The sequence below is a fragment of the Symphodus melops genome (assembly GCF_947650265.1).
Source record: "Symphodus melops genome assembly, chromosome: 18".
Lineage (NCBI taxonomy): Eukaryota > Metazoa > Chordata > Actinopteri > Labriformes > Labridae > Symphodus > Symphodus melops.
The window spans coordinates 18467719-18489183 of record NC_136708.1 but is presented as its reverse complement, the minus strand read 5'-3'; the positions used below and the strand labels follow the sequence as shown (position 1 = coordinate 18489183).

Below are 21465 nucleotides of genomic sequence, written 5' to 3'. Positions count from 1 at the left end.
CATTTTCATCTTCTCACACGCTGCACCTCATCAGTTTTTCCATAAGTGCAGATTCAGATATTAACCCTGCTCATACAGAGCTTTTCCACTCACAGCTACGGAGAAACATGTTCAGCTTGTCAGCAGCTCGACACTTTTAAAGATGGCCATAAGGGCTTCAAATGTGAGATATGATCTTTCTGAATAAAGACGCTGGATAAAAGTCAAAAGAGTGTGTTTGCAGGAGGTCACTTTGTCATTAGCCCTTGTGAGACAGATTTTTTTCCCCCCTTACTCAGCGTACCTCACCACGTCTTTGTTCGTTTATGTTGACTCTGCAACGCCGTAATATTAGTGAATTCACAGAAGCATGGCACAGATTTCCACCAAAGCTAATCTCTGTGTTATTCAGAGGTCACCCGGTGCAATGCCCAAATAAAACCCAACAACCACGCTGTTAGCTTCGCATGGATACAGTAACACACATCACATACATTTAGACACAGATTAACTTCATATAGCTCAGACACACACACACACACACTGCAGGGCTTCAAGGTAACACTCCAGGAATAGAAGCGGGTGAAAGTGACGCTAACACAGCAGATTTAAAGAGAGGATTACAGAAGCTGTTAAACAAAGATTTACAACATTGCAGAGTTATCTAATCTATTGATTGACAGCTCGTCTCATTATGTCACTATTTATCCTGAATGATCACTGTAGTGACCAATAGGACCATGCACCAACAATAGATATGCACACACATACACATCTGCTCATGTGTGGGAGGAAGTTGTCTCTAGTTTATCATTAAACAAAACAAAACAATTATTATTCTCACCAGATCAGTCTTACTTACGTGTTGATTGTTGCCTTGAAGTCCAGAACTGCTGCGATCAGTTTGGATGCAAACCTACATGGAGAAAAACATGTAATGGTGCTGAGTTGTTGTTTAATGATACAACAAACGTGATTTTTGTGCACTCTTTGAAAAAAATAAAATAAAAATTAATTAACAGGCGCAGCCTAGACTTCTACACCTCTTAAGAAAGTGTGACCTGCACAGGTTGCTGTTTATGTGACAGCGGCTGCACACACCTTCACATATTGAACGTGCGCCGAGGTCTGAGAAATCTTTTCAGGGAGGGAGAGGTGACTGTATCCACCTTCGGTGAGATTCTACGTTTCCTTTCATTCTCTTGCACATTAGCTGCAAACTTCACGCTCTGGTTACTGATCTAGTTGAAGTAGATATATTCATACTCATAGTCGGCAGTATGTGCATATAAAGCTGAAAACACGTGTGGTTGGACGTGCTTCGAGAGAGAGAGGAGAGAGCTTTAGAGAGGAGGGATCTATTTTCAGTTCTCTCTGGGGGTTTTTTGGCACTTTCTAGAAAAGTGCTGACCCCGGCTTTATAGGTCAGAGTTTCTTTGGCTCATGGAGGTAATCAGGTTACAAAGTGTTAATGTCAGCTGTGAATAAGAAATAAACAGGCGTGTGTATCCAAAACATTGCTTGCAAAGTGTCCTTACCAGAGAACATACAGTCGGTTTCGTTCACTGCTAATGTTACTGAATGACTAGAAAAATCAAAGGGATGAGTTTGATTTGATGGTTTGTGTCTAATTCTGACATTAACCAATCAACACAAATGAGCAGATCAAAAGCTGCACGAGTAACGTTCACAATGTCCCTGAAGTCGCTCTAATCAAACAGCTCAGTTAGTTTCAACAGTCCGACAGGCGGCGTTAAAGCCGCCTCGACTCTGCTGTGTCACGGAGTTGGTGTTAGTTATTTTCGCGCTGTGTTGTGTGTACTCGTTGACTCACACTAGCTGGCTCCTCCAGCCGTTATAATCTCTCCTGGGCAGAGAGATGGCCGGGTTGGAGTGCACGGGCAGCGGCTGTCTACTCTCCAAGTACGCCCACTGCACCCACCAGGGAGCAATCTGCAAGAGAGGGACCACACACACACACACACACACACAATCACACACACACAAAACCCCACCAATGTTTAAATTAAGGAACCTTAACAGTGGTGATTAAACCACGCCAGTAATGTTTTTTTTTTTTTTTAAGATTTATTGTAAACATCTCTGTAAGTGCGCTTAAGCCCGCCCACTATTTTTACAGTTTATGAATTATTGTATGTCAGAGACCAGTTAAAAGGTTTCTAAAGAACGAGATACAAAGTTCAGCCATGTGTCACAAACAAGTTGAGATTTATTGTTTGTGCGAATTGAGAACTTCTAAACCTTTTAAAATCCTTTTCCTCTTCTTTTGTCTTTATGTACAGCATGTATGTGCCCGGTAGAGACTTTCGTCTTTCCCATGATAACATGCATACAGGACATTAAAAAGAAGCAAATATAGAAGATGAATAAATAAACACATAAGATACACAACAACTTTTACAAACCAATAAACCAAACCACACAGCAGCTTCTCAGACTGTGACTAGATTTATCCTCCATTCGTCATCATTGTTTTTAAGTTGTTGTTTACATGATGAAGGCACGATAGCCTACGTCTCATAGAGAGTACCCTGTACCGTAGATGAACAAACAAAGAAGCTTGAACCTTGAGATGGAAACTTTATTAATACTGATTAGGTTTACAGTTGCTGATAATACTGCAGTATAAAAAAACACAGCAACAAGTGACTCCCTCTTCTGGACGTTGGGTTACACATTTTAAGGATTAGAAAAAGCTGCTGATAATGGTTTTAGTATTTGGAGTCTTTGTCCCTGAAAGACTACATTTGTCGTAGGAGTTTTTCGCTTGTTATGAATCAGGTTTAAACTATTATGTATGTCCTTCTATGACATGCCAAAGCAAATAGACCAACAGCAAAGAGATTGACTATTTCGATAATTATTTACAACTCTTAAAAAAAAAAAAAAACTGTGCTGCTGCAAGATAAGTGTCAGACAGTGATTAACTGCAGGCTGCGGAAACAGACACTGCAAACAAACATTCAGGATGAGTGTTTTTGTTTACTCCTTGCACGTGCACATGATAAAACCAAAACACCTGAGGTGTGAATTTGGTCCGCAGGGAGTCACTAAACCAACCCAAACTTAAAGTTTATCACACGAGCCTTAAGACTTGTTTATTTACTATTTGTGCTTTATAATCCATCTGACCTAAGCAAGCACTTCATCTTAGATCATCTTTAGAGTTCTTTGTTGTTGTTTTTTTACTTAAAGCGCAGGTGACGTTTGCCTGATAGAATGCTGACAATACACGCCTCAAACACACCTAAAGCAACAACATCTGTCACATTTCCCAACACTCATACAGCAGACACAAACCCAGTTCTTGGTGTTTCTGGCTCTCCTCTCCAGCCCCTCCTGCAGCTGCGCACCAAGCCCCCCTGCCCTGGCGAACTCCTGCACCATCCTCCGGGTGTGTCTGATCTCCTCAGGGGGCAGCAAGGGCTCCAAAGCCTTTAAGTAGCCTTGCAGGGTATGGACTAATGGAGGCACCGGCTGTGGGGGCACAGAGGAGAAACAACAAAGCTCCTGCCTCAAATAAACCTGGAAAGAAGAAGAGAAGTGTAAGGAATTCTGCAGGAGCAAGTGATTTATGTATTGCTCTACAAACTCCCTTTTAAGGAATACTATAATAAAAAGGTCTTCAGGAGTATTGAAATAGTGTCTGGTGCAGTAAGTCTGCATGTCTGCGCTCTGCAATGACATCCATGAAAGTTTGAACAAATGCCAAATAACCCAGGGAGTGACATGGGCGTATCAAAATAGGAAGTGTGGAAATAAGATAGTTCAAACAGGATCAGCTGCCTCTTAATACCTTTAACAGCCACTTTGCTATAATAACTAACGAGGAGGTGAGCAATGGACACATGTGTAAAAAGTAAGGCTTTAAAAGTTTGACAGTGTAGAGAAAACTACTCACCCGAAGCAGCCATGATCTGCACGATCCTGCGTGAAGTTTCCTCAAAATCATCTTCCTCTAATCAGAAATACACAGTGTTGCCTTGCATTTGTCAAAAACAAAACGCGGCTTTGCCCCCTGTATTTACATTCACTTTTTTTGCACAATCTTCGCAGCTTCAGAGCGTCAAAATGAAGTCCACCCCTTTCCTACTTCTTCTTCTGCATGGTGGAGGAAGATGGGAGTCAAAGCTCATTAAAGGACGGATTCTAGTTTGGAGATAGTCTGCATACAAGAAAAATCACCTCCGTGTTTTTGTTCCGCTAAAGCACAAGCATGCAGACGTTCACGTATTGTTGGGCTGCTGGAGCAACAAGCCTGCACACGTGTTGACGTAAAAATGTTTCCGTAAAAAGCTACGTGACTCTCTAAATTTGATGTTATTTGTAGTACCGCATCTATCCGCGGCGTGTCGCTGTTGCGTCTCAAAATTGCGCCGAGATCGAGTAGCCCATATAACCTTTTTAAAGAACAATTAAACAGATGATCAAAGATAAGTTATTAAATGAAACCTCAACAAAATGTCAATAATATAAAAATAAGAACTGTGTAAGAACTGAGACTTAAATAATGAGAATTAGTATTGTGATTAAAGTAAGACAATTCTGAGGGACAATCCCTTTTAGTGTTATAAAAAAAAAACCCCAGAAAGAACAAACTGCTTTCAGAAATTTATTTTTATTTTTATTTATTTTTTGAAGCCAGCTTCTTAAACCATCATTGGAAAAAAAAAATAGTTTGCACAGATTGTGCACTGTTGTCCACCAATTCAACGTGTGTTTACATATCAGGAACTCTCTAGTTTGTTATCATACAGTTCATGCAACAAAAAGTCTGATAGTGGCTCTAATATAATGAAGTTTATTTGTCATTTCAGCTTCCACTTCGGAACTCTCTCCTCGTTCACATAAAGATAACATGATAATACTTTTATTTACATCCACACATTCACTGAACTGTTCCCAGAGTTATTATTGTGAACAAACCCCACAAAAACACACAACCGTCCCACATTGCACCACCCCAGATTCTGCAACGTTCAACATAACGCCTGCTGAGAGGAGGTTATTCAAAAAGGCTTCAGTCCAAAAAAAAAGCAACAACAAAAAAGATCAATTTTTATATTATATAAATGTATCTTCATATCATCTGTATGAGATAATCCAACAGGCACATGAACCAGATGATATCAACATCACTCTTCAGTGCTGAGGCAGTGCTTACTTTAAATAAGAAAAGTATTTACATCAAATAAACTAACGAAAAAATAAAATTTGATCATTAAATTGCATAGACAAGTGATCTTTCATTGACCTACAGAGCACACCTGAGGGTCTTTTATATATGTACCAGATGTATACATTCACATTTGTCCCTTTTCCCCGTAAATAAAACTAAATGCCTTTTTATCAAGTAAACACAATTATTTTCTGATTTTTATCTGCACAAATCAAATTGTTCTGTACATTTCTACAACAATAATTCCTTCTGATGCTAGTTGAGACAAAAACATCCCGAAGATCACAAACACTCTCTTCAACTCAATCAATTCAAAATTAAAAACAACGGGACATTGTTTTCACAAAATGTCGGTGAGCTCATCAAATGCGCAATTTTGGCGAGGGGCCTGGCTTCTACTGAGGGCAAGACTCATCTGGAAGACAGAGAGATGGAGATCGAAGGTAAGTGAAATTAAATGTTGTATTGTACTAAGCTATATTCTATTCTATTATTTAGGGTCACATCTTGTTGTTGTCCAAAATGTCATCTAAGGGGGGGGGGGGGGGGGGGGGTCTGTGGACACCATGAATAGCAAAATACATTAAATCTATGATCTAATTGACTACATTTTATGTTTTTTGAGGAAGGGGTGAAACTGACCCACTATTAGACCCCGTCCCGTTGACATCCCCACGTTCCTTGTGCTTTTTGGCACAATCGTACCTCCCTCCACTTCCTCCTCCTCTTCCTGCAGCTCCTCAGCTTGCGGTGTCTCAGTCCGCCATAGGTCATGAGGGAAGGGGGTACTAGCCAGCATGGAGGTCTCTGATGGGTACTCACACAGCTGCTCCAGCTGCTCCTCATCGAAATAAACCTTTCCCTGTAAACATGAATACAGACCGGGTTTATTTAAATTTGCTTAGTTATTTAGTTTGCTTCGGTCAACAGTTTTTCATTTGTGTTTATAATTGTGAGATGTTCGTGTAGGTCTAAACCCTGACTCTCTGTTGTGTCTTTTATACTTTTGAAATAATCCTCAGTGCCTAAATCTGGATCATTTATACCGATGCTTGTGGGTCTTAAGTTTTCTTCCATCTTTTTTTTTTTTTTCCAAATATTACTTTCCACAGGCACTGGTGCTGTGAGTGATACCACCAGTGCCTGTGGCTCCTATTATTTTAGAATCATACTATTTGACTGGAAAACACAATTCTTGAAGCACAAGTTAAAAGAAAGAAAAGGCTGTTTTACTACATAGTATAGAAGGTGAAAGAAAAATGTGGCTATCAAGGTTGCTCGTGGTTTTGAGCCCCCTTGGCGTTTCTTACAAAAAGAGTTAATTCATGAAACAGAACAAAACATAAGATTTAAAAAGAATATTTCCTCTTGTGTAGGGTATGGCGTCTCTGGTGTAGGGTAAGTCTCCGTTTACTCTGCTTTCCTTTTGATGTGTGCTTACACAGTCAGATGTAAACACAGCTTTGAGGCACGAAACATGACTGACTCGGTCCAGCCCTGTGAGATGTTTGTAATCTCTCAGTGTAATGTTAACTGACAGGATGAGGCTTAACACTGCAGAAATACTCTCTCTGTGGAGTACTTACTGACTGAACACTTCACAAACTAACTTACTAAATATTATGGCTAGGAATGCTGTCAGAAGGATAAACAACATATGTGGCAGCTGAAGCAGAAGTTTGGAAATTGTGCTTTTTAGTGTTCAAGTCGTCCTGGACTGATGGATATTTGCGTGGCGGTTGTCTTTTCCAAAGTCTGAGTGGTGAAAACAGAACAGACAGGAGACAGACCAATTGGTCAGCCCATGCGTGTCTTATGACAACAGCAACTCAACGCAGACGCCTTGACTTCCACAGTAGTTAACACACTCAGAGTTAAAGACGTAATCTGTGTGGCTCTTGAAAGAAAAAAACACGCTGCACACACTACACTGGCCACTGTTGCTCTACCCTAATAGTGTATGTCTGCAGAAGAGAGTAAATAATAGCTCTGCATTAGAGAGGCTGGACGAATCACGGTGAGGCACAAGAGGCTAATCCTCCCCCCCCCCCCTGACCCCGATTAACCAGAGCTAACGCAGCAGGATGGCAGAGGCAACAGGTTTGAGACAGAAAATGAAAGACAATACAAGGGCAAAGACTGCAAAAAATTGGTGCATTTAAATAAATGACCCCAAATGTATATGGTTCCTAGTTTAGGAAGAAGACTGTCCAGGCTACTAGCTAGCATGTATGGGATTTGCTCAGGTTAAAGACATGTAGACCAAACAGTAGCTGTGTAAATAGGTAGATTCAGACCAATTTCTAAGTTTCAATAATGCAAAAAGAAAATAATTTGTGTTGCAGAGTCAAAATTCAAGCCAGAAGGGGCTGAGAAAGAAGAAGAGACAGTCAAAGATAAAAATTTATTTGTTTAAAAATATTTTTAAAAAAGGAGAGAAAAGAGGGGGGGATGAAGATGAAGAGCAAGCCGGTCACCTCCCTCTGTGACAAGATGGCGTGGGTCAGATGGGGGAGGGAAGGAGTCCTTACGTCAGACAGTCTGAAGGGCATCACAGAGAAAGCGACAGGTGGTCAGAGAATCAGTCGCTGCCACTAAAAGAGGACTTTGTCTGTGGATAAGTGTTTGTTTGTCTAATCATAAGTCACAGTAATGGACTGATTTATAACTGGAGAAGGTCTTACAGAGAGAATAACATCTTGAGTGTAGAGTACAGTTTTTGGATTAGATGACCTCGTTCTAAAAACATGAAGTCTTAGGTAGCTTCACAGCGTCACTTCCTTGTGTCGATCTGTGCCTCTTTTGGAGGAAGCTAAGTTTAAAACAGAGAAGTGAGCAAAAACATGTCGAGCGACAGGGGAGTTTCTGTTACAACAAATAAACTTAACCCTCTCTGTATGACTGTCAAACTGTAGCTGAGTCACCCTCCGCCACTCTTGCTCTTTGTTGGCACATTGGATCCCAGTTATTCTGCCATCTTTCTGCAGCACCCTCTCTTTCCATTTCACCCACGTAAGACTGAGAGTTGGCAGCCTGCTGTCAGTAGCACTCAGCCATGGAGGGTCATCGTGGTCAGAGACTGTTTGCCAAGACTCTGGTCTAACAAAAAACCCCACTAGGAGACAGCCAAGATGACACAAAGGGAGATTTGTCTGATGGGACTATAGGGCTGACTCGACAAAAATGGCAGAATTGTTGGTGAGGGACACACTTACAGTTACAGGCTGAGGAGGAATAGCCATTAGATTAACAACTGTTAAATAGAAAAGGCCTCAATAAACAACAAGCCTAAAAAGACTCATTCAGGTGCAGTAAAACTCAGAAATACAGTCTCATCCAAATATGATGTCATGTAGGACAGTTTATTTCTGCTGTCCTGAACTTTGTAATCAAGTCTTTTCCTTCATGACACGAGAGCTCATCTACAACTCTTTCGCAAACACAGACTGGATTCAGGAAAAGTTAAAAAAAAACAAAAAAACGTAACACTAAAAAAGGAGAAGAAACAGACAGTCCTAACTTGAACTTTGACTTCCCCAGAAGTATGAACTGAGAGCACACATTGAATTGCTAGAACAATGTGGCTTTGCAAGCGTTCACAAAGACAAGCACGTGATCTTAGGTAGACAGCCAAAAGCAAACAAAAAAGGGACCTGGCTGTCAGCAAACAAGGTTCCCTGCTTTGACCTTTCTGTCTTCATTAAAACTTGCACTGTTAACTCTTTCGTTCTGCAAAGTTCATTTTCGTTGTCTTTAATTTTGCATTTACAGAAACAGAATTAGCTTTCACTTTCCTGATGTATTTTTTATGAGCCAATAATAACCATGGCATACAATAAAAAAAAATGTTTTTTTCTCTTTTCAACACAGGTTTGGCTAAATCCTATAGGCAAAAAAAAAGAAGCCTGCAGAGAATTTGACCACAGAAGCAAGCGGCAAAGCAGATAACTCCAGGATATTATGGTCAAGAATCAAGATGTCGTGCTTAATAAGGCTTTAACCGGCTTAGGTCAGTCTCTGTGATCGCACTTCTCAATCAAAGTGGATGTTCTCCCAGTGAAAGGGGATTCTGCTCGACAACGAGGGGCCGTAAAGCAGGTGACCTAAGGTGATGCACTCCTGCCCACCTCTTGAATTTTAGAAAGCAAGGGTGTTAACTTCCCTTTGAAATCTGGGTTGGGTTTAGGTTTGGTATTGGTTTGCCCACCATTTTAAAAAACAACATTTTGCCATTTTTGCAGAATAATGTGGTAACATTATTGAAAGATTCATATTTTGGTGAGGTTAAAAAGCCAATCCTTGATCATAAGGGTTAATCTCAGTAAAAAGAAAACATAACAAACAGTTTCCACTTACCCTTTTTGGGGTACCTTTGATCTTCACCAGACAGGACTTGTCCAGATTCTGATATCCACCAATCACCTCAATCTCATCTACAGTGGGGTATTTCTTTTTTACCGGCTCTGCCACAGAAGATGTTTTCTGGGCCTGATGGGATAAGGTCTTAGCAATAGTGGACCCTGCTGTGGTGGACCCTGGCGTGGGCTCCGTCACCCCGGTAGTTTTCCTTGGAGATATAGTGATGGTGGCACCTCTCTTTACTTGGCCACCAGAGGCACTCCTGATGGAGAAGAGCGTTGGGGATGGAGTGGTAGAAGGAGACACACGAGGAGACTGGGCAGGAGACTGGGAGCTCGGGGAGCAGGCCGGCGTTGGGGTGCAATCTGAGGGTTTCAGCGTATTGTCTGGAGATTGGCTCCTTATAAGCGATGGCTTGGTGGTAACGGTTTGGTTTGTTGGTTTTAGCCGAGAAACTGGAGAACAAGCACGATGAGGAGGGTTGAATTCAGATGTTTCTTGATCTTCTTCCTGGGTCTTGACATTATCCTTTACCAGGTGCTTCAACCCTCCTCTGGAACTTTGCTGTCCCTTTGTCCCTCTTACATCGAAAGGATTATTTGTTGACGGACACGACTTCAGCGCTTCCTGCTCTTTCAGCTGAAACTGCTCTATCTGTTGTTGAATCGTCTGAAATCCATACGCGTCTTCACCTGAGGATTCCTTGCTGTCCAATTGCTGTGCATTTGAAATGAGGGGCTTAACTTTAACAAGGTGTACCGGTGAGATCTCTACAGTCCTCTCCTTCAGACACAACCCAGACCTTGAGCCGACGCTTTCTAAGTTGTAGATCCGGCTCATGGTTGTAATGGAATTGGGATGCGGTTGTAAAGGGGAGATTGATTGTACAGAGTCCAGAGGCGATGGATAATCCTCCGCTTTCACCTCTGAGAGTTCCTTTTCCTCCTCTGCCTTTTCTATTGCTCTGTTCTCCTTTTGGATTCTGTGGCGCCTCAGCTGTTCCTCCACATATTTTAACGGGTCGTCCTCATCCTCAGTTGTCTGGAAGCTGTCAGAGATACCTTCAGTGGTAGCGGACCCACTTGTTACTTCCTCCCCTCTGACAGCTTGAGAGTGTGGGACAGAAACGGGAAGTTGGGGGTTGTTTTTCAACACATCGACTTCCTGTTTGACGTCAAACGCCGTCATGGATGTCTGCACTGCTGTGTCTTCCTGTCTCCTCTCTGCTTCAACCAGCCTCTTCCGCATACGAGTTGCAGCTTCACTCTCTTTCTCTGCCTCATTTCCCCTCTCGTCATAACTGTCCCCAGCGGTATCATTCTTCTCTGCAACTTCGTCTCCATCTTGTGCCTCTCTTTGTCTCAGCCCCTCCAGCTCTCTTTGTCTTATTTTCTCTCGCAAGGACTCGATGCGACTTAGTGGTTTTCCTATCCTCCAGCTGTCCCTCCTTTCAACCCCTCTACCTGCTTCCCTGTCTTTGCCCTCGTCGCCTTGACCTTCAGTCTTTTTTTTCTCGTCCATTTCTTGCGCAACATAAAACACACTTCGGGGGATTTGAATCTCGAGGGCACCTGGAGGAATCCCTGCGGGTGCAATCCTTTTTGGAGATCTAGGGGTGATATGATGAACAGGGATCTCAGATTCATTATCACTGGATGTTTGCCCCTCCTGTCTGCTTTCTTTGGGCATTTCATGAGCAGCTTTACACGCCCTTTCTCCTTTCTCAGTGTGATAAACTGTTGTTTCTCCAATTTTTTCGATTTTACTGAGAAGTTCCTCTGTCTGTTTGGACAAAACACTGTGTGCAAGGTAAGACCCTTGTGGCCCTATACCACTCGGCTCTGACCCTGCATGGCTGTCTCTTGGCCTGTCTGTGATTGCACAGAGAAGATTTGTGCACTCTTTGAAAGCTGACTCATGTCTGTACTGAGCATGACCAGCCAGCTCTGCTGATGCGGTCACATCACTCTTCTGCACGCTTTCAGTTTGCATGAAGCTTTCAAATCCTTCTTCTCTCCCTAAATCGGCCTGTCGTTCCAATCCTGAATCTTTTTCTCCAGTCACCTCCTTCTCTGAACTTGTTTGACGTTTGAGTTGCTTTGTGTCTCTTTCAGCTCTTGTTCTCCCATCCTGCCTGATCGGTAGTCTCCTGGCAAATGAGATCCCCTCTGTGTTTTTAACACAAGCCACTGTGAACCCCTCGTCTCCATGTGCATCGCCATCTTTTTCCGCAGCCCTTATATCAAAAGCCTCAACTTTCTTGACTTCACTCCTATGTTTGATGTTGACTTCTGAATCATTTTTCCTCTGCACAGGAACCCCTTTTTCCTCTTTATTTTTACAGTGTTTATCTCTGTCTTTTCTGAACCGGTCTTTGTCTAATAAACGTGTTGAGTAACCTAGTTTGAGCTCCTTCCCTGCTTGCTCGACCCATGGCGGCATACTCTTGTCTGAATGTATCCTCCCACGCACATTCCTCTCATAATGCCCATTGTCATCCAAACCATTCTCCTTGGCACAGATGACACGATCAGAAAAGCTAAAAGAGCGTTTCGGCACACCTTTCAACAATGTGTTTCGCCCATCTGCCTTCCTCTCCTCAGATTGTTGATCATTGTCATCCTCAGACAATTTTCTTCTTCCAGGGTGGAGGAAATTATCAGAGCTTTTAGATCGAGATGGAGGCTTAGGGTGCTCTCCAAATTTACTGAGCAGCTGGCTGACCCTCCCTCCTCTTTCAACGAACACATTATCATCCGCACTGTCCTTCGAGTCATCTTTAATGACAGTCGCCTGGCCCCACGGTTTGTCTTTTTCTTTTTCTCGTAGCCAGGACATGTCTGTTCTGAGCTCCCTGCACATACTCTCCCTCCTTCCATCCACGCTGCCCTTAATCTCTCCATCCTCTCTGCCCAAACTTTTATTCCCTCCTCCTCCTACTGGATTCCTCTCTTCAGGACTTGATGAGGGCTTGATGATCAGAACCTCAGATGCTCGGATCTCAGTGACACATCCTCCTACTGACAGGATCTCCCTGAGGTTCATCTTCATCCCTCTCTTGCTCTGGTGGTCCTCCTCAAGTCTTTCACTCTCTGTCTCCCTCCATCTTCCCCTTCTCTCCTCACTACCTTTCCTGTCCTGCTCGATGATGATGATATTGTCTGCTCGGATGGTCCGAAGACAAGGGACAAGGGGAGACAATGAACTATTCAGGGAATCCGTTTCAGTTTCCTCTTTTCTGACTTTGAGTAATTCCTGCTCCCTGGCTTGATCTTTAACTGAGTCTTTCCATTGACTTTTATCTTTCTCCCATCCCTCCCTGGATTTCTCTTGTTCCCTTCCCAGACTCCTGTCCCGGCTCCTCTCTGTTTCCCGTCCCTCACTTAAATCTCTGAATCTCTCTATTTTTATCTCTATATCTCTCCCTCTACCTGACTCCACGTCTTGACTCCTGGGGCTTGATTTGTCTTTGTCCTTCTCCTTAACTTCCTGGTCAGTCCCTGCTTCTGCATCTTTTCCCTTCTTCTTCACACTCTGCGTGCGTATAAATGGATTTTCATGGACTGGAACTATTGTTTCTACTGACACCTGACTCGCTGGTTTCAGGTCTGCTTCCAGCCATTGCCCTGGGTCTGGACTAAGTGATAAATCACTTCCAAAATTGGCTGTAATGAAGCTGTCTGTTTCACTAAGACAATCGGAAGGACACCTTGCATCCACCTGCAGCAAACAGACATCTCTGTCCTTGTCTTTGTCGCCCACAGTGTCCTGCTTTGCCTTCCTTCTCTGGATGATCCCTCGCTTCCAGGCAGGCATGCTGGCAAACTTGGCCTCCTCCTCTTTCTCTCTCCTCTCGCGCTCCTCCTCCTCTCGCCTCTTTTTCTCCAGCAGGAGTTGCTTCCATTCCGGCAGAGAGGAGACAGACATAACAGATATCGCTTTTGGACGAGGTGGGCGGAGATGGTCTTTACAGCCTCTGGGTCTGCATTTAAGGAAATTAATTAACATCAGTTCTCTTTATAACAAATTTTCACATATATTCACACCTCCTAAAAGTTGACATTTAAGGCCATAAAACATTAAAAACTCATCAACTCCACAACTTTACTGTCAATTTTACTTTTAGTAGCTTTAATATCAATTTGAATCAATTCAATAACATAACGTGGAAAAAATATGTTACCAATAACTTTTAGTCTGGTTTTACCTGTGGTTTAGCCTACTCAGTACAACTTTCATCTTTTACACAAACAAGGCTATCAAAGTTCCTCAAATGAACATACAGATCATTGTGAACGTGTGAAAAAACTCTCTACTTTAGTTAAACATTTGTGATAAAAGTGTTTAATTAAACTCACCCAAAGGCCAATTTATTTAAAAAAAAAAGGTCTCACGGTATCCGACTGGACTTTACAATGATCATTTCCACTTGTGCGTCTTGGCTGTGCGTAATGCGCTCCACTCCTCGATGAACAATCCCCTGTGCCAATAACTAATAGATGTATCTATATTGTCAACCCTAAGGGTTTAAAAACGCTGCCCGACCCAGTCAAATCACTTCACAACCTGACTTAACAACAGAGATGGAAAACGCCTCCGTCGTCAGAAAAGTAGTAAATATTTCCAGCCTCAGAGCGGCAGCACTGTAATCCGATAATTACATTAAATTCCGTCAGGAGAGTTTAGTGGCACACACCATATTGTCGGACCTAAGAAAAGGCGTTTAAAGTACACAGCCGTCTGCCCGGGCACCGCCACCACCAATCCCCCCCCCCCCCTTTCCCCCCAGCCCCTCCCACCCCCGTCTCATCCCTCCGTCCCGCTGGGCTAATTGGAAAAGAGGTGGAGGTGAAGGTTGAGGGGGAAACGTGCTGTGATGTCACAGTTACAGGCGTTTAGCTGAGCAGACCAGGCCTTATCAACCGACGTTATGAAGCGTGTTTCCAATAACTTAAAGTCCTGATAAAATGAGTTTAACAGGGATAATATTAATTCCATCTGCCTTTCCCATTAACAATAAAAACAGCAGGAATCTGGTATTAGACTCAACTGAGTGTACCTAATTAACCACACAACTAATGTGTGCTCAGACCTGACAAGTGGAATAAACAGACATAAGCTGCGTGTGACACATGTACTACATTTATTCAACATGGTCTTGAAAACACTGTATGAAGTGAATTCCCCATGTACAGATAGTTGACCTAACATTATAGCTTTCAACATTAAATCAAATATTACAGTACTTTAAAGTCAAGGCCCTCCCACATAAACATTCAGGATGAACACCCCACATCATACCTGCTGTGGCACATTGAATGTAACAGTCTCTATCAGATGTTCAATTATAATCATAAAAGTAAGCTTCATGTGGAGGGGTTATTGCAGAGTTATATGCAATAACTGTATGATACATAGATACAATAAAAAAGCTCATAAAATAGATTTTTGAAATCTCCACAGGTGCAGTTCAAAAAATTAAATACAGTGTTTAGCTTCTTGTAGTCATATATTATTTGTAGTAAATAACCTGAGCAGGTTTGTTTGTTCTTATTCAGCACAGCAGATTACCAGACAGTTTCTAAACACCATGTAAGGTCAACTATTAGACAGCATTCAGCTGCTCATGACAGCAGTACTGGAGAAGGACTTTCACTTCTCCTTGTGGTTGCCGTTGTCCCGGTCTAAGGAGTCAGCGCCGCCCCGGTGCGGCTCAGTCAAGAGCTGCATCTTACCGTTGAACTGAGCACACATGTACGCTAAATCCTGTTTGTCCAGGGAGTGTGCGAACGCCAGGTAGGTTGACAGAGTGCCTGCCAGCAGGAGCCTGTCCAGGGATAAACACGGCAAGAGCCACAGCACGACGCCCAGCTCAAGGCACACAGGGTGACGGAGGTGAGAGAAGAAGCGCTGAGCACTCGGTGACTTTTGAGACAAGGGGTCGCCTAAACCGAAACACTCATAATACACCTGCGAGAACAAAGGAACGTGTTAGATTAGTAAGAGCTCCAATCATGTGTCAGTCTGTTCATGTAAATCCCAGAGGTTCATTTAATGAATCCCACAGAAAACAATTCCTGTCACACTCAATTTATTCTTTAATAAAGACATTATGATCAATACATATTCAAATATTATTAGCTGTTCTCCAGCTGTTGTAATTAAAGAACTGTATTTAACAGTTCCTGATTTTGCACTTTTTGTGACACAGTGAAACTTCACTGATAGCCTGGTATTCTCAAAGAAAATTAAATTAATTAAAATAATCATAAATCACAAAATTCAGACGATGCAGATTACACAGCAGATCAGCCTGATTAGTACGGTGGCTGGGAAGTGCAAAATTTAAATATGAAGAGTGAAACCCGTTTACCAAGGACAAAATAAAGAAAATAAATCTACAAGGTGCAACACTCTTTTACAAAAGCTGAGACAAATGTACATGTGGCATAACACCGGTCCTCAAAACAAAGCTACGAACAAGACGATCTTGCCAAAAAGAAATGCACCAAAGTCCGAAAGTTACCCAGAAGAGATTAAGTTAGCGATCAATTGGTTTGAAATGTAAATTTCTCTCAATGTTTCACACTTTGGCATTTTTGTTTTACACTTCACAGCCACCGTAGATTAGCCTTAAATAATTGAGATTAGCTATAAAGTGTTTTCTAAGATTGTCTAAGACGTCATAAGAAGTGTGGTAGACACATGCAGCATTATATTCACAAACTCCAGAATTCAACTGAGCCCGGTGTTTTCCGTTTCCCTTTCCTCTTATGTAGAGACATAAAAGCCTCCTGATGAATCCCCGTTTACCTGCTTGATGCCCAGCAGTTCTGGGTAATCAAAGATCATGAGGATGCTGCAGATGATTGTCCAGCAGAGGAAGTGCAGAGTGAAGCAGAGCAGAGGAAACAACAGACTCCAGGGTGTATGACGTACCGACCAAAGACAGGGGGCGCTGGTCACAGGCTGCCAGTAACGCACTAAAATCTGACATGAGATGAAAAAGAAAAATGTTGCAGAGCGGTGTGAAGAAAAAACATCAGTAAATGCATCAAGTAACTATATATAACAAATACAAGTAGTCCACAACAGCAGCAGATACAAGCAGCATTTGACTTTGAGAGTGTGTTTGGTTGCGGTACCTGGAGGGTTAGTGCAGTGGTGAAGCAGTATGCCGTCCTGTTCAGGGCTCCCAGCACTGACTGCAGGGCCTGTTTGACAGGAGACCAGGCCAGCAGACTGTGCTGTGTGGTGAAGAGAGCCAGCAGAGCCACATCCACAACAAGAGACCGGAGCACAGAGCTGTCCTGCAGGGCCTCTGACCAAGGTATGGAGTCTGAAATGTGAAGGCAAAGGATGTGAACGAAGAGAATAAAGGTCACTTAATTGTAGAGTTTAATTAATAATCATTTTAAATAAATAGCAAAAAGGCTGGTTGTAAACTTTGGAGCAGTTTCATGTTACTGCGAGCTGTCCTTGTTAAAATAAACAATACATTGGGGGTGGGAATCACAAACAAATCAGGATATACAACAAGAACAGGTTGCTCTGTCAGTGTTAAGCTGCTTGATAAGCTTTATATTTGACCATGAGAAGCCCTGCCTCTATGTCCTGAGGATAAAGTCACAAAAAAATAATTTGTTATAAAATATATGATAAAGGTTGCAAACGTCCCAGAAGGCGAAAAGGTAATTCGCCCAACGTGGGGCTCGAACCCACGACCCTGAGATTAAGAGTCTCATGCTCTACCGACTGAGCTAGCCGGGCGGTGACCTCTAGTGGCCAACCCACGCAATGTCAAGTGTCTCATCCATTCATATGCGTCCACTACTTCAACCTTTGGATAAGTAAAATGTGCCAATATACCTGAGCTATTAAAAATGACATGATTATTAGCTTTGGAAAAAGAAAATCACATTTACAGTATAAGTAGAGTATATCAATAAAGCCATGTGCGAAGTTTGACTGATAACTCCTCCATTGAAGTTAGCCTGAACTTTTCCTGGTCGCCTGCCAGAAGATGTTACCCTGTGCAAAGCTTACCTTGGCATAGTGTCGTCTCCCCGGTAATGTTGTGATAAATTGCTCGAAAAGAAACGAACCGAATAAAGTCTGCACCGGATATGAAAACAAATGCAAAGTTTAGCAGGGACACAGTACAGAGAGCCCAGACCCGGACCGTGACTGACGCCATTTCAATCAGCTATCATGTTCATTTAGTAACCACCAAAGTGGTTTCTTCCGGGAGAGGAGTTTGTGGTAGTACCCAATGTCGACACACGGTGGCGGTGTTGTTCTTGTGTTCCTGTGTTTATGCTTTCAGTGTAAAGTACAGTGAGCTTACTTGTAATGAAGTGTGCTTTATATATAGCACACTTATTCTAACACTTAAAAGAAAGCACTAAAAATAGAGGTAACACTATAAAATACGATGTTTAAATTGCTCTGATTAGTTATTTGAATTTTCTAACATTTGTATTAGGAGGCATATTTGATATAACCGTTCTGCTGGCGATGACCATTTCACTATTCACTCTTAAACTTGTGTGCACGTCTGAGTGGTCAAGATGTTAAGAGTCCGGAAAAAGGGTGCATCGATAATAAAGTATCCTACAAAGTCACAATGAAGTATAGCAAGTGCTTTGTTGACAAAATCATTAATTATTTCTTGAATGTTTTTACAAAAGACAATAATAACAACAACAAAATTAGAACATGAGAACATCTTGTTCATGGGATTAAAAGTTACACTGCAAAAAATATTTAGAAAAAATAGTCAATAGAAAAGAAAAAGACTGTGATCTGTATTACGATGAAACATGCTGTACTTTGAATAAAATGAGAAAGTTCAAACCCATTTCATGACAGCATAGGCTGCCCAATATTTATTTAAAAAATCATTAGGCTTTAGATCCTTTTAAAGCGATGAGAAAACAAACATGGGTGCATACACAACAGTACTCAGGATCTAGGGATCAACTTTATTCCAGACAGGAAAGTACAAAGACTCATTAATATAAACATTTACCCTTTTCACATTTACATGACTAGGACGAACTCAGGGAATACCAGGCTGCTGAGGTGATCAGATGAGGTTAACCTCACCACTGTAGCACTCTGCATGATAACTTCTGTCATATGAAACCACTCGAATAGACTCTGTAGACCCCTGAAACAATCAACAAACGAGGGCAGATTATTATGATCATTTTCAACAGTGGTACATGTGCGAATTTAAACAATGGTTTGTCTCACCTCAGTTGGCAGTATGGGCTCTCTGCAGGCTGCACACACAGGAGCTTGAACCCTGAAAACACAGAAGAAGAAGAAGAAGAAGAAGAAGAAGAAGAAGTTTCAGGAACAAGGAGACAGAAACCAAACCGTGCAGACACTCTGGGTGTGACTCTGATGTCACGTGCGGCCCGTCTAGCAGGGTTTGGTTTCATCTTTTGGCAGGTTGACTGTTGTGTGAGACACTCACTTGTGGTAGTCTGTGACGCAGTACACTCTGCTGTGAGCGTCCACAGAGAAGGGCTGACCCTCCAGGCTCTGTCTGCAGACCACACAGCAGAAGCAGGATGGATGGTAGGACTTCCCACGAGCCTGCAAGACCTGATGACGAAAAATGAGCTCACCTTTACACAACGATGAAGAACTTTTTTTTCCCTCATAATAGCATTTCACATGTTGATGGTTTTCTTTTCTTTTTTTCAGTTAAATATCTGAGTTGTGTGTTTTTAAATACTCATCTGCACGCACAGTTGGATCAAGCTTTGTATTTACCATGACCTGCATGACTGAGAACCTACACAGACTACATGTATGCACACTTACCAAGTCTATGATTAAACACCCACAGCTGTGACACACCTCTGGGGATGGATGCACTCCAGAGTACTGCAGTAAATGTCCAAACAGTAAAGTCATTAAGTGAAAGTCAATCTGCTCAGACAGAACCTGAATCGTATGTTTGTTCAATGACACAGGGGACCGAAACAGAACAGTCTTACCAAAAAGTCGTCCTCACAATAGATTCTTCCTGACACTGTATAAAAGGGCTTGCCGCTGAGCTTTTTACCTAGAAAAACATGGGACAAGTAACAAGGTGAATAGTTGACATGGTGTAAAGTCTGATAACATAATGATACAGTAAATTAACTTTCATGTCAAAATCTTTTTTTTTTTCTTTGAAGCAAGTTATTTTTTTATATAATAAAACAAAACATAAAAAAAAGCCAAAACAAAAATAATAATAATGATGCAATAGGCCTACAGAGAGACTTGTTACAGGTTTTGGGGGGAGTTTTTTTTTTTTTGATGACTCATCGTTTTGATTTCATGAAGGATAAGCGTTATTCACAATAAGGCGCTTAGCTATAGTGATGTAATGGTTTTTCAAGAGGCTCAAAGGCTGTCTCAGCTTCAGCTCTCAGCCTGTCGTCAGGTTGAATGAAAGTCAGGTTGAGACAGAACTTCTAGAACTGGCAGGAGCAATCGATGGGACTCCAAAGCCCCCTGACTCAGGCTTCATCCGTTAATATTTACAGTCTATATGGTTAAGACGCACTTACACACATTCAAACACTGATGGTTACGCCTTCAAAAGCAATACAGGGCTCTGAATTTCTCACGTCATGAGCACAGTGGAATCGAACCTGCCATCTATTGATTAATAAAGAAGCTATGGTTGGGGCCTCCAAAATCAATTAAGTGTGATAATAACAACGGTCGTTTAATAGAACATTTTCCATGTTCTTAATAAGTCGTGTTTCCTGAGCCTCCTCTATAAATCTCATCACTTTTAATCCACATTTGCTGCTTTTCTGGGCTATAAGTTCAAGCATTAAGATTTAGAGGCAGTTTTTGAGACGCTTTTTAAAATGATTTCGACGCACACATTTCAGCAAAAAGAACCCATCAGGTGGACTCACTGCAAACGCTGCAGGTGAAACAATCATGGTGGAATAAATGTCCCATCGCTCTGACAGCTCTCTCTTGACCATACACAGCCTTACTGCATCCGGTACAGCTTCCTGAATACAAATCACAAAGAAGATTTGCAGACTGTACAGACAAGAGCCCATTCATGCACATGTTAAATATTCATGTCTTCAGTAGAGTGATGAACGACAGAGATCGACCATAAAACTGTCTAAATTGTACTCATCTTTATTTGTCTTTCTTACCAAAGTCATAGTTGGAGTTATAAGTTGTCTCCATGTTTGTTGTATTTTCCCCTGTTGTCTCTGCCTGCTGCCTACAGTATGACTGTCTGTGGGTCTAATTTTATGTGCAGCGCAGACAGCTGTAAGGGGAGCTGCTATCCGGTTTATGGGTGTAGCATTCGGTGCTTTTGGTCCCTGTAGGGGCAACGAGTCCTCAGACCCCCTGACTCCTGAAGGCTGGCCTGCTGAGTGGGTAGGAGGCAACAGATGAGGCCAACTGGTGTCTTTTAGCACGAGCTTGCACGCCACAAGTCTGACATTCAGTCACTTCTGGTCCCAGGTCTGCTTTACAAACAATTTACAGTTTTTCCTTTCAAATGGTTTGTTTTGTTTCTGTGAAATTTTGGGCTTTTTTGTGTCTTTATTGGAGAAATTGGAAAGTGGATCGAGATGGAAATCAGGGAGAGAGAGAGTGGAGATTGACATGCTAGAAAGGAGCCACAGGTTGGATTCAAACCTGGGAGGCCCACGTTGAGGACTATAGACTCAGTATACAGGATGCACACAGTAAACACTGCTCCATCAGCAGCAGGGTCAAATCATCTTGATACATTTGAAGAGTTAAGAGATGATTATTGGAGCAGGGAATGTTAAAGTATCCCTGCAGCACATTTCAACAACACATGAACTCACTCTACTTTAATTCAATATGATCTTATTACTACATTTCCCCCATTGGGATCAACAAAGTTCATCCTT

General features: G+C 42.1%; 4 protein-coding genes across 7 annotated transcripts in view; all 4 read right to left on the bottom strand.

Moving 5' to 3' along the window:
• Positions 1 to 21465, bottom strand: part of cratb (carnitine O-acetyltransferase b) — a 184389-nt gene that overhangs the window by 6300 nt on the left and 156624 nt on the right. For both annotated transcript variants that reach the window (XM_079367927.1, XM_079367928.1), the window contains exons 2-5: positions 3902 to 4149; positions 3301 to 3525; positions 1814 to 1932; positions 842 to 895 (exon numbers count right to left, since the gene is read on the bottom strand). In XM_079367927.1, coding sequence (XP_079224053.1) covers positions 842 to 895; positions 1814 to 1932; positions 3301 to 3525; positions 3902 to 3952 — 449 coding nt within the window. In that variant the 5' untranslated portion in view covers positions 3953 to 4149. The remainder of the gene's footprint in view (positions 1 to 841; positions 896 to 1813; positions 1933 to 3300; positions 3526 to 3901; positions 4150 to 21465) is intronic.
• ppp1r18 (protein phosphatase 1, regulatory subunit 18) lies at positions 4607 to 14303 on the bottom strand. 3 transcript variants are annotated; one of them, XM_079367746.1, is made up of 4 exons: positions 13897 to 14303; positions 9536 to 13520; positions 5822 to 6041; positions 4607 to 5594 (listed from the first exon to the last, which is right to left on the bottom strand). In XM_079367746.1, exons 2-4 carry the CDS (start codon positions 13463 to 13465, stop codon positions 5575 to 5577), a joined length of 4170 nt encoding a protein of 1389 aa, XP_079223872.1. In that variant the 5' UTR covers positions 13466 to 13520; positions 13897 to 14303; the 3' UTR covers positions 4607 to 5574. The 3 variants fall into 3 exon arrangements, with proteins under 3 accessions (XP_079223872.1, XP_079223873.1, XP_079223871.1); XM_079367747.1 differs by having other exon boundaries at positions 5885 to 6041; XM_079367745.1 differs by having other exon boundaries at positions 4607 to 6041.
• Positions 14665 to 17794, bottom strand: nrm (nurim). Its single transcript, XM_079368469.1, has 4 exons — positions 17585 to 17794; positions 16684 to 16877; positions 16352 to 16528; positions 14665 to 15508 (listed from the first exon to the last, which is right to left on the bottom strand). Exons 1-4 carry the CDS (start codon positions 17733 to 17735, stop codon positions 15191 to 15193), a joined length of 840 nt encoding a protein of 279 aa, XP_079224595.1. The 5' UTR covers positions 17736 to 17794; the 3' UTR covers positions 14665 to 15190.
• limd1b (LIM domains containing 1b) lies at positions 18627 to 20782 on the bottom strand (the record flags this gene model as incomplete). The annotated part of the gene is made up of 7 exons (XM_079367408.1): positions 20728 to 20782; positions 20473 to 20574; positions 19552 to 19619; positions 19376 to 19438; positions 19023 to 19153; positions 18797 to 18848; positions 18627 to 18710 (listed from the first exon to the last, which is right to left on the bottom strand). The coding sequence occupies exons 1-7, from the start codon at positions 20759 to 20761 to the stop codon at positions 18627 to 18629; spliced, it is 534 nt and encodes a 177-aa protein (XP_079223534.1). The 5' UTR covers positions 20762 to 20782.